This window comes from Macrobrachium nipponense, chromosome 35 (assembly GCF_015104395.2).
Source record: "Macrobrachium nipponense isolate FS-2020 chromosome 35, ASM1510439v2, whole genome shotgun sequence".
Lineage (NCBI taxonomy): Eukaryota > Metazoa > Arthropoda > Malacostraca > Decapoda > Palaemonidae > Macrobrachium > Macrobrachium nipponense.
Genome location: NC_061096.1, coordinates 26,784,460 through 26,801,840, shown reverse-complemented (window position 1 = coordinate 26,801,840; position 17,381 = coordinate 26,784,460). Strand labels below are relative to the sequence as shown.

Here is a 17,381-nt window from a genome sequence, read left to right as displayed (position 1 = left end):
TCGAGACAACAAATAAGGAAGTGTTTGTCAACAACCGGTATATAATACTGATAAAAGTACGAGCTCCTCCTCCTCCTCCAAGTATTGAAATGGTTGTAACATCATTTGAAGGATTTGTGGATGTGTGGAAATGGTGAAAACATTCACCTTTGCCCAGAGTTGAATAAAAGTCCACGGTACAAAAAATGCATTTCTAAGAGAGAGAAGAGAGAGAGAAGAGACAGAGAGGAGAGAAGAGAGTAAGAGAGAGAGAGGGGGGGAGAGAGTGGTCAAATAAATGCGTCACGGACACTTCGCTATTCAAGGAGAGAGAGAGAGAGAGAGAGAGAGAGAGAGAGAGAGAGAGAGAGAGAGAGAGAGAGAGAGAGACGACATCATATAAATTAATATGAATGCCATCTGCTTATGAATATCCAACGCAGCAAATCATTATTCGGTATTACTAATATTTCAGCCACTGCGGCCATTATTTGCTACAGCTTTGCTGGTTGACTTTCAGTCATATCACATAATAATAATATGCTCATCTTTGTGGGGTAACTCTTAAGGAACGGATGGAAGGTTTAGTTCAAGGTGTAATCGAAGCCCTGTACCAAATTTGGTAAAAAAAACAGTACAAATCGTTTAAATTCTTTTGAACCGAAGTTCCACCGAAATTTTGGGTATCAGAGGACCAATGGGGAGTCGCTTTCAAAAAATGTTTTCCAGTGTCGTATACTCGAAGTTTTCTTTGAAATTAAAAAACACAATTGGAATTCTTCCACAGCATATTCGACTGTCACACATCTCTTGCTAATTACATGCCATACCTAAATAAACAACTGCATAACATACACCTACCGGCATGCTAGAGAAAAACAATAATGAAAAAACCCGAGCCACAATGAGAAGTAACTTCTAATAACGTAAAGGACTTCCCATAAGAACTCGTTGGGTAGGGAGACCTTTCCGTATGCATTCGTTTTTAAGGTTAATATATGTGATAATCCTTCCATCAAATCTCATATAGAGACAGATAACTATTCTCCAGTTTCTAGTAATCATTCGACAACAATGTTTTCAAAGAGGCTTCCCTCTCCCATTCAACCCGAGAATTGGACAAGACACAAAACAGCATAATATGACTTACTTCTAGCGTGGACGACCTGTCTGCCCTCATCGAGTGACAGCCTGCGACGCCTCGTGAGACTCAAGTTCCGGCGTTTCATCTCCGGTTTCTTCAGGGGCGACCGGGATCTGCGGTCCATGATGCTGGTTCTTCAATCTGGGGTGAATTCCTTGAGGCAGCATCAGCCGCGACTCCGACGACAAAGGTCTCCCGCTAAAACAGCTAGGGCTCCTAAATCCTCACCTTGTCGCACGCCGCGACTCGGCCGATAATGGTCGCCCGCTAAACAGTGAGGGCTCCTATCCCTCACCTTGTCGCACGCCAACACGAGTTCACTACGAGGAGAGTAACTGACGGCGTTTTTTGGATCACTGGTCGTTTCGTTTCGATTCTTTAAGGTTGTGAATTATTCTTCCTTTAATTTTTCACGACAACGGAGCAATATATTCGCACGTTTATGTCACCCACAAATCACCAACTGTGACTTTTCTACAATTTCTATCGCATAGACCACACCGCTCAATATTCCAATGACACTTTAACTTTTTTTTTCAATAACACCAAAAATAAAAACTAATCGTAAAATCAAATTTACGCCAACTAAAGAAAACAAGAGGAACACTTTAGAAAAATATAAAATCACCGTTCAAATCTAGCTCCAGAACAAAAGTGAATTTTCAAAAAAACAAAACAAAATACGTAACGATAAAATTTAATGTCTCCTTCTTTTTTTAGACCTCATTCAACCAGCATCCATGATCACTGCGAATCCCATGCTGGTCAACAATGATGCTGGTGACGAGGGAGATGAAGAAGATGACCTTTCATTCTCTGGCGACTCGTTTCCAAACACGGACCACAGTGGCAGCGCATTTTTTTTTCTTTCTTTCTTTAACTTCTTTAATTTTTAAAACACTTTTCAATAGTCACTTAAAAATTCTTTTGCCTTGTTCGTTCACTTCGCTGGAAGCGAATCGCAAGCAACTGAAATTTATATATTAAGATTTTTGGACAATAAATTTCAGTCACTGAAATCTGAAATGGGGCAAAAATTCGGATTGATCGAGATCTTCTTCACTTTCACGACGTCTAGACTGTATATAACTCCCGAACAACTTTATTACTATTTTAATAATTTATTATTCATTTCTGTAGTTTTCGATTCTGGCATTTCTCTAAAGTCAACACGTTTCGGCTATTTCCTTGGCCATCTTCAGGACGTTGCAAAGGACGTTCAGAAAGGCCATTGCAACGGCCCGAAGATGGCCATGGTAAATGGCCGAAATCTGTCGACTTTATGATCATTATTATTATTATTATAATTATTTTGTTCTTAGAGGTCCACAATAATCAAAATTGTTGCGAGTTCGTGTATAATTTAAAAATACTTTATGCAAAGGATTTTTAAATTATACAAGACTCGCAACAATTTTGATTATTGTGGACCTCTTAGAACATTATATATAGGCTACTCTCGCGATAGGAATTTTTCCCAATTATTATTATCATCATCATCATCATCATATTATTATTATTATTATTATTCAGAAGACGAACCCTATTCATATGGAACAAGCCCACCAAAGGGGCCACTGACTTCCAATTCTTGAAGCTTCCAAAAAATATTAAGGTGTTCATTGGGAAGAGGTAAGAGGTGAAGGAAAATACAGAAAGAAGACACACCCCACTTATTAAAAAAAATTAATAAAATAAAATAAAAACATTGGATATGCTTGAATACAAAATTTAATTTACAACCGACGGAAACCAGCATAATCCTAATTGCAAGCACTCCACGAACCCAACCACTCAATTCCACTCTTTAGCTCTCCCTAGCACCTCCCCCACACCCCGGGCAAGCGTCCAGCGATTCGCAACACAATATTCATCCGGCCAAATGGCACGAGCGCGTCCGTACGTCCGTCCATCCGCAGCTTGCAAACAATGAATCGCATTTTCCAGATAAGACTAACAATGGGACAAGGAGGCACCGAAACTGCTCTCTCTCTCTCTCTCTCTCTCTCTCTCTCTCTCTCTCGCCATTTCTCCCATTATGGTAATGAGCTACCGAGCATGCGCGTACACACACACTGCCTGCGACACACCACTAATTTGTTAGTGGAATACGTGACTCGATCGTCAGCATACAGTTCAGTATATAGACACAGCAGTGTTTTATAAAGGATATATATATTATATATATATATATATATATATATATATATATATATATATGTTTCCACATATGTGACAAAAGAGTAACTCATCATAAAGTGGGTTACACTATAGTATGTTGCATATGTGCGCTGGGGTTCCACAGGGCCTGAATCCCATTCTGTTTCTTCGGCATTTAAAAAAAACTACAAACAAAAAAGGAGTTTACGTATAAACGCACAAACAAGTATAAGCGTTCCTTACCCCAAAAATATATCAATGTGCATGTTACACCTAATACATGCAGGCGTCACGAGGAACCACATGTTCTGTGATAAGAATATTGATTATAAGCTCAGCCCAAACACATCGGAGACTTTATCAAGGTTAAACAAACAAAATAGCAATTTGCCTGACGGAGTTCATGCACTCAGGCACTCGGGAGCACTCCTTAAATCACAATAAAGGATGATCGAAGTAACGCACAGAGAGAGAGAGAGAGAGAGAGAGAGAGAGAGAGAGTTGACTTATTCCGCACTGTGTATCCTTCATCCAGTTTTATCATCACTGTAATATCCTGAAGAATATTATCCAGTCTTGACTACTGACAGAGAGAGAGAGAGAGAGAGAGAGAGAGAGAGAGAGAGAGAGAGAGAGAGAGAGAGAGACTACTTATTCCGCATTGTGTATCCTTCATCCAGTTTTATTATCACTGTAATATTCTGAAAAATATATTCTCAGTCTTGACTGAGAGAGAGAGAGAGTGATGCTACCTTAGTCGTCCGATCCCCAATAACTGAGCAACAGACCAATCGATCAATCGAATGTCCTTTTCCATGACGCGACCAGAATTCTTCTCTCCTACCTTCCTTCCTTTCTTCCTCTTTATCAAGAGGAAGAGGAAGAGGAGGAGGATGGAGGAAGAGGAGGAAGAGGAGGAAGAGGAAGAGGAGGAAGAGGAAGAGGAGGAGGAAGGGGAGGACTAGGAGGGTCTAACACTACTTCCGGTCGGGGGTACGCTACTTCCGGTCGGGGTTTAAAACTCAGAAGCAGTAGAAGCAGAAGCAATACGCGGTGGTTGGCCACTGCTGTGCACTCCAAGTCTAATTACCCCCTCGAGGGATAGCACCGCAAAGGTATATTTTCGCCCACCCGATTTTCTAAAATGAACCCCCCCCCCCCCCACACACACACACACATATATATATATATATATATATGTCTGATCACATCACCGTGATTCATATATACTACGGATTAAACTACAAATGTCCTTTAATATCTATCTAATTCGCCTTACCTCAGATTTAATCTATTTTCGTATATGTTAACCGAAGGGGAATTTTTAAATTTTTTTAGTTGATAATGATTTCTTCCTCTCGTGGGTTCGAACCACCGCCAGCGAACCCACGAGAGGACGAAATCATTATCAACTATAAAATTCCCCTTCGGTTTACATATATGAAAATAATTAATTACAGGTTCAGTGAATTAGATATTAAAGGACATTTGTAGCTCGCATAATATATATATATATATATATATATATATACAAATATTTTATATATATAGATATAGATATATATATATATATATATATATGTACCGAAGGGGAATTTTTTAGTTGTATAATAATTTCGTCCCCCCATGGGATCGAACCACCGTCCAGCATGGTGGAGGGGTTTCATATCGATTCTAATTACGAATACACCGAGATCGGCGGTGATTTGTAATGGTCAGAATCGATATAAACTTATAGCCTCTCTGATAGCAGATTCGGTAGCGTCACTGTCCGTTCCTGATTTCGTTCCCCGTCCAACTGGACGGTGGTTCGATCCCAGGGGGGGACGAAATTATTATCAACTAAAAAATTCCCCCTCGGTACATATATGAAAAATATATCAACTCCGAGGTAGAACGAATTAGATATTAAAGACATTTGTAGCTCGAATGATATATATATATATATATATATATATATATATATACACATTATATTCCTGACTTAGCGTAAATTAACATCATGCTAAAATCTAGGGTCAAATAAGAGCCTTGTTTCGCCAATGAAAATTCAAATAAATTTGCCCTTTATTGTTTTGTGCGACTGAACATGCACATTATTTAATATTATTTCGTTTTTCATGCCAATGAATAAATCGTAAATATCCTATCCTAAAATTCCTGTAATTCTAACTTGACGCAAAACAACTTTTTCCAGATTTTTTTTAGGCTCTTCTGTAGACCTTTCCTACCCCCAACCCCCCCCCCCCCCCCCCCAACACCAAGAACAACAAAAATTAACAACCGACGGCAAAAAAAAAAAAATTTAATAAAGGAAAAACAGACAGAGTTCCGAAAATCTCTACACAGAGACAGAGCTCCAAAGTCCACGGGGAGGGAGGGGGAGGGGGAGGAGGAAGGGGGGATAGGGAGGAGTTAGAAGCCGCCACCTAGTCTAGACGAGGAGAATAGCAAAGCACTCGATCGAGGACTGGACAGGGAAACGTAGGAGGGAAATAAGGATGAAACCTCTAAGGCTGTGGAAAAGGGCCCCTGATAGATTATATAGAGATTTCCCCAAATCGTATATGCATATGTATGCATGTATATATAGATTTGCTTTCCTTAATAAACGCTCCAAGAAGAGGTCCATTGGTGGACGAGCCTATTGGGCATTTTCTGAGATACACCATTTTTCATATTCCAATGTGGAATACAATAGAAATATAGACAGATATATAGGCAGATAGATAGAGAGATAGACAGGAAGATACAGATATGGTGTGTGTGTGTGTGTGTGTGCGCGCGAGCGCGCGCGTGTGATTTCTTCAACTTCGAAATACTGAAATCAGACACCTGACAGAAAGCCCAAAGATTCGGAGAAAAGAAAAAAATCTACTACAGAGGATAATATACAGAATTTAGGCCAAAGGCCAAGCACTGGGACCCATGAGGCCATTCAGCGCCGAAATGGAAACTGAATGGTAAGAGGTTTGAAAGGTGTAACTAGAGGAAAACCTCAAAGCAGTTGCTGCGCCATGAAACAATTGGTAGGAGAGGGTAGAGAATAAGATGGAAGAAAGGGAATATGAAATGAGGTACAGCAAAATGAACGAAAGTGGTTGCAGGTATAGGAGCCGAAGTCACGCTGCAGAGAACATTAAGTCGTGACTACAGTGCACCGCACGAGACGCACTAATAGCACTACGCCCTACAGGAATTGCTATTGTGCAAGTCTAAACTGTACCTCCTGAATGGAAACCCAAGGGGAACAACACTCGCGAATGGAGAAGTGCCCCAGGGGAAGCATTTCTGTAACCATAACGATCTCGGCGTCCTGATATAAACCCGGCCGTTTTCCCTTCAAACTCACTGGAGGGAAAAGAAAGCGCCGGCGACGAGGACCTGCCTCCTATTACGAAGGAACTTTCTAAAACTCGTTGGTAATCCAGGTGTCTGCCAGACCCTGCCTCCGCGCATTGGAAATTTCCGGGGGTAGTAGTGGTTGCATGGGGGGGGGGGGGGGGGGGAGGGGGGGGGGGTGGAGGAAAGGGAGGGGTGAGGGGGTGGGTTTCGTAGACCGAAGGGGCTATATAACAGGCGACAGGTTAAAGCGAAGATTATTTTGACAAGACGGGAAAGGGGAAAAAGAGGGGGGAGAGGGGGAGGAGGAATCCTTCTGGTGCAAGCTTCCGGTGACCTTGAAACGAAATGTAGGGCATTGACGGAAGAAATGGGGCTAAGGGGGGCCAAGAAAGGGGGGAAGAGTGGCTGGCCTCGTTTTTTCTCTCTCTCTTCTCCTCCTGGGCAACGGAAAGGAAAAATGCCCCGAAGTAGGGGGAAACCGGGCTGGGTTGCGCCTGTCGCTGCTTCTGAGTAGCCCTAAAGGGGTAACCAACCCACAGTGGGGTCCTGGGGCAACACTTCACAGAAGAGTCCTTTTTAAGCGCCCCTGGGCCTTCTCCCAGAGGCACAGAAGCGCTGTGTACCTGGGAACGGGGCGATACCACCGAAACTCCTCCTTCAACTCGGGAAAGGAGTTCAAGAGGGTTGAGATGGAATAAATAGATAAATATAAAAGTTGGAAAAGGCTTCTGCGCAGATAACACACGGCGGCTGACGACCATATGCCCTCACTGCCAGATTAAATAAGAGAGGAGGGCACTTAGCTCTTAGATATACAAAGGGATGAAAAATATGAAAAAAAAACTGATAGGAAATGGTACAGTGGTCTATTTTTATCGTACAGGGGTAGCCTGGTTACCAATGAGCCATGTACGTGTAATATGTCTGTAACAAAGAGACAACTTTGATCGCACTAACGATATAAAAAGAGATAAATCTTTCTCTATGCAAGACAGTGCCAAGTCGATAAGAACTTTCTGACCGACGTTACCCCTACCCTGTGAGTTTATATATACCGCATCGGTTCGATGGCTGGGTAAAAGAGGTTGGCTGAGTAGCAGGTTTCAAGTCGCTTTCTTATGAAGCAAAGATAGAAAGAATGAGATACGTTGCTGTAACTTACATAAACTGAATCAGTCTGGTGTACAGCGAGTGACAATACGTTCGATCGTTTAAAACATTCAAGCAAGATTTCTCATCTAAACGAAGTCTGTTTGTACTTGCAGTTCCCAGGAATTCCAGGGCCATTTGGGAGGAGGGACTATAACAAGCAGACGTGCTTCGATTTATTTGATTTGATTTATATACATTTTCTGCATAAGGCCAAGCACTGGGGCAACTAAAGCCATTCAGCGCTGAAACGTATAAAGTGAAAAGGTTTGAAAGGTGTGACAGGAGGAAAACCTCAAAGCAATTGCACTACGAAACAACTGTTAGTGGAGGGTTAAAAGGACAGTAGTAAGATGGAAGAAAGAGAATATGAACGGAGGCACAGTAGAAGGAATGAAAGTAGCTGCAGCTGGGGGCCGGGCCGAAGGGCCGCTGCAAGTAACCTCAAGTAATGCACATACATTGCACCGAATGAGGTTGCACAGCAAACGTGCAACACAACGCCTTGAGGAAACACACAGCGAGGATATCAAAGGGCGTTGCAATAGACCTCAACTGATATGAGTGTCAGATAAGCCATGGGGGAAATGATAGGCTTCATCAGCCGCCCAGAGCCCCGGTGGGTGGGTGAGTGGGTGGGAAGACCTCTCTGAGGTGGGCGTAACGTGCTGCGTGATGACTGCGTGCAGTTAAGTGCAAGAGGGCCGTCGTAAAAGGAACTCTTCGCTTCCTCCTGTCGGTGTAAGGGGGCGGCGGGGAGGGGGGGGCTTATCTTTGAACTTTCAGACAAAAAACAAGTATACCGTCCAGGATAATAACAAGTCATGGACGGTGCATTAGAAAAAAAAATAAAAGTTGGAAGAGGAGGAGCCCTGAAGCTATGGTCCAAGGACGAGGGTCTCGTCCTCTCTTTACCTTGGTCCTCCTCCTCCTCCTCCTCCTCCACGCGTCGCTGGATTGCGCGGTCCGTCCACTGGAAAAACAGAACAACCCTCTCGAACGAAGGACTGCACGCACCCACTAAAAATAAATCGACTGGCGCGCACCTGCTACCCCGATGGGCGAACCATGTTTGATTAGCAGAAGATAATCACATTTGAAGAATACAGATTGCCTTGCCGAGGAGCGCAATTCCGTCGTACACACACACACACACACACACACACACACACACACACACACATATATATATTATATATATATATATATGGTATATATATATATATATATATATATATATATATATATACATATATATATATATATATTATTTTTTTTTGTTTCTGCTTTTTGATCAGTTGTGCCTCAAGTTAAGGGTCGTGTAGACCGAAAGATCTTGGCAATTCTTCTTCTTTTTTCACTTTTCCTCCATGGTAATCACCTTATTTATAATATAGCATCACGTTTTACATAGTTTCGAGATCAAGTTATAATTTATATATATATATATATATATATATATATATATATATATATATATATGACTGGTAAATATGTCCTGTTTACAACAGAATTCCACCTGAATAAGAGGGAGCCCACAAAAACGCCAAAATATATATATATAGAAAGTAACGTACTCCTATTTCAGAGACTGCTGTGTGTCTTTTTCTTCGGCAGTCTCTGAAGTATATAGTACTTTACTTTCATATGGTTTTGGCGTTTAATGGGCTCCTTTTATTAGATATAATAAATATATAGAAAATACATATATGTCCAAGCGAACGAAATCCCTGCTAAGGAACCAAATTCCCAACTACTACTGATGACTGACTGAGAAAGACGAACCTCTCAAGAACGACCTCTAAATTTGGGACACAAAAACTCTCCTGCGATGTGGGACAGGAGTAGAGAGTTAAGGAGTTCCAACTGTATCACCACTTCACCTCATTAGGAGAGTGGGGAGGGGGGTGGGGAAGGGAGGAGGGGGAAATGATGACACGGCGCGATGACAACTTGGGAGAAAGAAGAGGCACATAGATACGGGGGGGAGGTGAGGCACGTGGGGGGGGGGGGGGAAGGAAGGAAGAGTCCTTGGAGGTATTATCCAAGGATGGGGTCAAAGGTAAATAGGGGAGGAGGGAGGGGGAGAGGGGAGGTTGGGAGGGAGAGGGGGTCGCTACTGGGTAAGAGGAAGGAGGAGTGGTGAGGTTTAGCCTTTCAAAGAGGTTCCTTCAAGACCCGAAACGCATCGTCCGTCCGCCCGCCAGCCACCTGCTCCTGTTTTATATAGCCATAGTTCGCCATGAATACATGGAAGACGCTTAGAAATCACCCTTTGATGCTCATACATGCACAAATATCCCAACCCCCCTTTCCCATGATCGGCTGCTAACTTAATACTCAAGTCGCTATTCTCAATACCTAACACCACTCGTTTACTGTCTCGTGACTTCATATCGGCTGACATAGTGGTCAGCGTCGTGGCATGCCTCCTAAGATATCGCGGGGGTTCGTGTCTCTCCATGGGCGATGACAAATCTCACTGGCTCTCCTATATCACGACCAGTTACTGCTGCAGTAGTGTGGGGGGTGGGGGACTGTCTTTAGCGGTGGAAGGCTAAAACCTGCATTCTTTGGAAGCTTGAATTTCAAGTCAGTGGTCCCTTTGGTGTGATTGTTACGTGTGAATAGATTTGATCTCATCGAAATAATAAATAATTTAATAATGGAAAAGGCAAATCCAACAAATTAAAATATCCCTGGTTTGACTTGTTTTTATTTTTAAAATAACCAAGATAAAACAGACATATTATTGTGGGATTTACTTTTTCCCCAATATAACTGAATCAATGTGAATAATGAAGTTTTCTTTTGAATAATAAATAATAATAAATAAATTAATAATAATAATAATAATAATAAGAATAATAAATGGACAAAAGCAAATCATAATTATTATGTTCAGTTAATTTTCTCTTGGATTATTTTAAAAAACAAGAACAAACAGACATATTATTGTGGATTTACTTTTCCATATAACTGACTCATGTGATTATGAGTTTTCTTTGAATAATAATAATAAATAATAATAATAATAATAATAATAATAATAATAATAATAACAACAACTTGACAAACATACTACTTCATGCTATCAAAACAGTTAGGCTTGCTATTACCAACAGAAATGGTGGTAACAATGTCATAAAATCAGATCCTTCGTTCTACTATCCTTGGTTAAGGATAATTAATAAGACCACCAACCGGCACCATTACAATTCGTACGGCCTGCTCGGTGAGCAAAGAGCCCATGCTTAATAAAAAACAAAAACAATACAATTCGTTCCGGAATTTCCGCTACTCTGGAGATCTAGCGCGCATTTCTCTCTCTTTGCTACGGCCTTCTGTACAAAGCAAGATCCCGTGCCAAGACATGGCTGGCTGAAAAAAAAAAAATCCTCGTTGCCTTGAACAGAATCAGCACTGTAATCCGGAGATGCCACGCCGTCGTATTTCCGATCTATTTCACTGCAAGGCTGTGGAGCAGTTTCATGGCACTGTTTAAAGCACGGTGATGCTGAGCTGCCGACAGTGATTTCAAAGTTGTACTTTTGTTTACAAATATCTACATTTTACTAACATAAATAATAATTGAAAAAGAAACCCACAAAATTACTGTGTATAACGTGTTTACTTATAAGTATTCACATTTTATTTTCTTTTTTCTCACCACTCGAGTACTTTCAGGCCCTATCTGTGGCCCTTTTTCAAGAGATGTGTAGGTTGTCAGCTTGGGTCATGCACCAGCAGTCTTTTGGGGCATGACCCAGGCTGACAACCTACACATCTCTAAAAAAGGGGTCACAGATAGGGCCTGAATGTACTCGAGTGTAGAGAAAAAAAAATAATAATAAATAAATAAATAAAATGTAAATACTTATAAGTAAACACGTTATACACAATAATTTTGTTGATTTCTTTTTCAATCTTCATAAGAAAACTGAAAGAAGTTTTTGTTTGGTTTACAAATAATAATAACTTGCAAAAATTCATTTAGCCTTGAGTCACTATAAGAACAACCCATTTTATCTCGTCCACCGGCAATGAAGGGGGCGATTGAGAATGACCGGAAACGCTTGAGAGAGAGCGAGAGAGAGGAAGGATGAGAGAGAGAGAGAGAGACCGGAGAGAGAGAGACAAGAAGAGAGGGATCCCCAGTTCCCCAAGTACTTCTAATGGATGTAGTATAGTCGTTCTCTCTTTTAAAGCAAACGATGATCACTCAAAATGTCCAGCGCTAATAGGACGTGTGAGTGACACAAAAAGACCTTCATCCCAAGACGCGTGTGAGGCAGTGGTAACAGCAGGAGATACTGAAGAAGGAGCAGCTTTGTTTACGATAGATGGACGGACGGACGGACAGGGCCAAGTGGGGGTGGGATAGGAGGCCAAGATCTATATATAATTATATACGTGGGGGTGGGATGGTGGGGGGGGGTGGGTGGGGTACGCAGGAAGGAAGATTGAAATGAAGGGTCTCAAGCGCTAATACCGGCAAGGAAGGATATATATATATATATATATATATATAATATATATACTATATATATATATATATAGTATATATATATATATATAGAGAGAGAGAGAGAGAGAGAAAAGAGAGAGAGAGGAGAGAGCGAGAGAAGAGAGAGAGAGAGAGAGAGAGAGAATTACATTCCCTAACACATTTTCTTTAAAAGCATAAGAAGGATCCTCCATGTTTGCAACCTGGTACAGCATACCATGACAAAAGCCATATATATTATTATGGTCAAGAAAATGAAAAATTATGAGAGAGAGAGAGAGAGAGAGAGAGAGAGAGAGAGAGAGAGAGAGAGAGAGAGAGAGTTATTTTCCCTAATTTTCCTAGCTACAATGTATCAGATAAGACGAATTGCCAACATTTACCAAAGCGATCAAACGACGAGAAAGAATAAATAAATAAATAAATAAATATAAAACAAAGTAAATCGAATTGCGAATTTTCTTAAATAGTTTATTTTTAAATCATTTACATAACAAGGTCGAATTCCAAGCATCCTTAACAAGGGGATGATGGAGTGTAATAAACAAAGGTCACGAAGGTCAGAGCAAACGAAGATCAGATCTTAAGAAGGTCGGATCAAACGAATTTCAAGATAGAATAGAAATCGGTATTCGCCCATGTGCCGAATAAATGACAACTTTTAAGGAGTGCCTATACCTACCAAACCTCGTGCCCTTCAAAAAACCCACAGACAATCAGTAACTAAAAACCACATGATAAATGTTATAAAAAATTACGCTCCAAATTAATATCAGGCTCCACCTGGCAGCTGCTCTCGCAGCAGGAGCCCACGCTAACGCAACAACACCTCGAGCAACAACCAACAACTCGAAATGTGCTTATTGTTTACAACTCCCAGCCACCGGGAACTTCCAAACATTCTCTCATTAAGAGAAACAAAACTCCAGTTCAGTTCAAGTTACACAGAACCTGATACTTTGCGAAGAGTGAGGAATAAACATGGCGTTTTGCGTGGCTGTAACCAACAAGCAAACAGGTTATAAACCAGCGAGGGAAAAGAGAAACAGCCCAGCCAACGCCCGTAACAACAACAACAACAACAACAGAGGGGGAGACTCGACATTCGTAAACAAGGTGAGACACTGTAAGCCAAAATCCACTGAACTGGGCGGGAAATAATGGACTTGTTATAGAACATATGACATGAATATCAATGCTATTATATACATCACACCTACACTAAAGTATTACTGATGATATATGTTGGAAAAAAAGGAATGAATCCATATGAATTCTACCGGTGCATACACGATGTCTACCTTACGGCCCTAGCTTAGTTTACTATTTCCACAAGCAGGGGTTATAATAAATAAATAAATATAAACATATACAAATAAGTGTGAGCGCGCGGCAAAATCTCATCCTTCACACAGTACTCCATTTACACAAAAAACTACAAACTTCACTTCACAAAGACACCACCAAATGACGCGAAGGCGAAATAGTACAAATAATACATAAATAAACAAATAAATATAAATATATACAAATAAGTGTGAGTCCGTGTGTGGCAAAATATCATCCTGCACACAGTACTCTATTTGCACAAAAGCTATTACACTTCACTTCAAAACCATCGCCAAATGACCATCCCGCTCCCGGGAGAGCAACTTCAAACAATCCACACAAGAGGTCTGACACCCCGACAGAAACTCGCGTTACAAAACCCTCACAAGACTACAAGAAACCAAGAGTTGGTTTAATAAGACGCCATATCCTCATTTGTCTTCTGGTTTCGTAAGGGGACTTTGAGAGACACCCATCAGTTCCCCAAGTTCAAGGTCACACGCGGCTTGATTCGTTTTGATCGTGAGGTCACATGAGGGAGAGTTCGTCATCAGCAGAGGGCTTCACTCAAATAGACGGACGGAGATCGTCTATACGCCATTTCCATAGTCAAGGTATTATAGGTGGGAGCAGGAGACTTATTTTTTTTTTTTTTTTTTTTTTTTTACCTGGGGTATTCTGTGAGCACGAACCGACCTACTCATTATGACACCTGTCGTGAGCTCTTTCAAAATAGTACTGTAATATACATCATATTTATATAACTATTGTTACTGCCAATGCTTTAGTTGTCAAATAAATAATGAAGTTAGCACGAGGATACCTATAAGAGAGAGAGAGAGAGAGAGAGAGAGAGAGAGAGAGAGAGAGAGAGAGAGAGAGAGAGCACTGATAATAAAGAAAATTTTTACCCAGGTGGAAAGAGATAATGTACCAATAGAGAGAGAGAGAGAGAGAGAGAGAGAGAGAGAGAGAGAGAGAGAGAGAGAGATCCTCCGCGTGCTCTTAGCAAAGACAAGACACAAAGACGAAAAAAAAAGGAAAAAAGAAAAGCATAAATCCACTTACGAATTGTCCCACAGCTATCACAAAAGCGGATGTGAGTGTGTGTGTGTAATCAGCTTACTATATAGGATCTTAATAATACATCCATCGAGTCCCGTGACTCTTCCTGCTCAATGGCAAGCCAATCTGTCACTCTTACCTCTTTGTCCAACTGTCTGTCTGTCTTTCAAGTCTTATTACCTAACGCGCTTCCCAACAGACCTTGAAAACCTCAAGGCGGATGGGACACAGATGATTTCCATATATTTACCCTTATATATAATATATATATATATAAATATATATATATATATATAATAATATATATGCAGATTATTACTATTTATTATTTATTTTAGTTTTTTTTTTTTTACCCGGACCTTACTATAGTAGATTCACATCAAGCGTGAAGCTGATGTCTGGGCCAGTCCCTTTACGACGCTCCTGATTGGCTACTGATAAGCCAGCCACAGGACTGGAAACTCTCTTGTCTTTCTCGAGAGTTCACATAGGTGGGATTATGTTCCACCTCTCCTAAGGGATACTTTTCCCTCGGGAGAGATGGAACATACATCATGCCTATGTGAACTCTCTCCAGTGACTAAGAATTTCCAGCCCTGTGATTGGTTTATCTACAGCCAATCAGGAGCGTCGTAAGGTACGGGCCTAGACATCAAATACACGCTTGATGTGAATCTACTATAGTTCGATTCTATCTTTTAAATCCACACACTGAACACGAGTATGGATTTCCTCGACTTTTTACGAAGGCTACGTAACCATGCGAGGAATTTGCAGGTGCAGAAAGCTGAACAAAACAACTGCTAAGGAAATATTATAACTTTATTTAAAGTATATATATATATATATATTATATATATATATATATATATATATATATATATATAAACAAATTTTTCTCTTAAGACTGTAACTTCTTCTGTCATTCACTCCTTGATAAGGGTGCTAGTCAGTCCAACGAAATATATATAGTCCTTAGCTTCGAACCAGAGTGTTTTAATGGGTTGCCTTGTATACTTGAGATATATATTACCACATCAAACTCAAAAGCAACCCATATATATTCATGAAAGTGTTTTAGACACCAAATGACGAGAAAAACAAGGAAACGAATCCATACATATACATATCCTTACTTGCAGACAAACCCCCAATGTAACTTCAATTACGCAAGATATTTCTAGTACATTTTTCGTGACCACTGATTAAATTTTGCAATATGCAGTATGATCAGACCTCCAGCTTGCTCGGGACGCATTCATCATTTTCCCCTTTGTGCGTAAGTTGTAAACATTATATCCCTAACGTTTAAAGTAAATTAAAAAGTGCTAAAATCTATGGTCAAACAGAGCCTTGTTTCACCAACGAAAATTGAAATGAATATGCTCTATCTCATTGAAAGTAATTGTTCTGTGCCGTTTAAGATGCGCATTTTTTATTAGTTTACATTTTCGTTCAAATAAATATATTAATATCCTATCCTAATATTCATGTATCTTTAACTCGACGCGAAAATCCTTTTTCAGACATTTTTAGGCTCTCCATAGACCTTTCCTAACCCCCAAGAAGAAGAAGAACAACAACAAAGTGGTTTGTGAGGCTTATTCCCCGAGTAAGAGAGAGAGAGAGAGAGAGAGAGAGAGAGAGAGAGAGAGAGAGAGATAATAAAGGTGACTCCAACAGGTAATTTCTTCAACGTTCAATCCGGCCCACGACTTCCTGGAATGAGTCTTACCTGTGACTCAGGTGCAACAAATGAATCACACACATGACGAAACTGAGGCTCTCTAAGGAATGTGAGGGAGTTTATCGATCGTTATTTTAATCAGGATTCATAAGATTAACCCCTCCCCAAGCAACCCCTCCGCCCAACCAAAATTAAAATTAAAAAAAAATGAGGGTAGATCAATGTACAGATAAAGAACACGCAACGAACGGTAGGTACAGTAAACTTGTTCAATGAAAACTACTCCAGAGAAATTCGATGATGGTGCGCAATCTGAGGACAGTATAATCTCTTAGTCACTGCATAGTTGTCATATATATATAATATATATATATATCTATATATATATATATATATTATATATATATATATATATATATGTGTGTGTGTGTGTGGATGATAACAATTTTTTACAATAATTTCTTAGATACAGCATGTTTATACTATATATATATATATAATATATATATATATATAAAATATATATATATATTTATATATAAGAGAAAAAATAAACAATCAAATACCCAGAAAACCCATAAAAAACAAAAACTATACTTCACAAGACAAATCATCCATCAAATAATTCATCTTTTTCTGCTTCCTTCGCATCTTTCAAAAGGCGAAGAAGAAGAAGTAAAAAGTTTGACCTTCCACGAAAAAATAAAAAAATATTGAAGTTCGTTCAAAACAACAGCGAGCAGAGACAGAGCTCGCTCTGGCCACCATCCACCACCTGCTCGGCTTGAAGAACTGCTCCCCAAAACTGGCTAAACTTCAGTTAAACCGCTGCTGGATATGAGGGGGAGGTCCCCATCTTCGTTAAACTCAACTCAAAAACCTCAACAACACGGGGACACCTCTTGGAAAACTCTGGGACGGGTTTTCGTTATCGGCATCACTTTTGTTTTTTTCCAGATAAGTCGCCAAATGCACCACCAGCGGCTACATATATATAAAAAAAATCCACACATGGC

At 40.3% G+C, this 17,381-nt stretch overlaps 1 protein-coding gene across 5 annotated transcripts in view; it reads right to left on the bottom strand.

The window, feature by feature from the left end:
* Positions 1-17,381, bottom strand: part of LOC135208510 (katanin p80 WD40 repeat-containing subunit B1-like) — a 190,059-nt gene that overhangs the window by 154,402 nt on the left and 18,276 nt on the right. For 2 of the 5 annotated variants that reach the window (XM_064240774.1, XM_064240775.1), the window contains exon 2: positions 1,130-2,143. The exons of 1 other annotated variant lie outside the window; for it this stretch is intronic. In XM_064240774.1, the coding sequence (XP_064096844.1) occupies positions 1,130-1,247 (118 nt within the window). In that variant the 5' untranslated portion in view covers positions 1,248-2,143. The remainder of the gene's footprint in view (positions 1-1,129; positions 2,144-17,381) is intronic. 2 more of the 5 variants (XM_064240776.1, XM_064240777.1) reach the window with 1 other exon arrangement.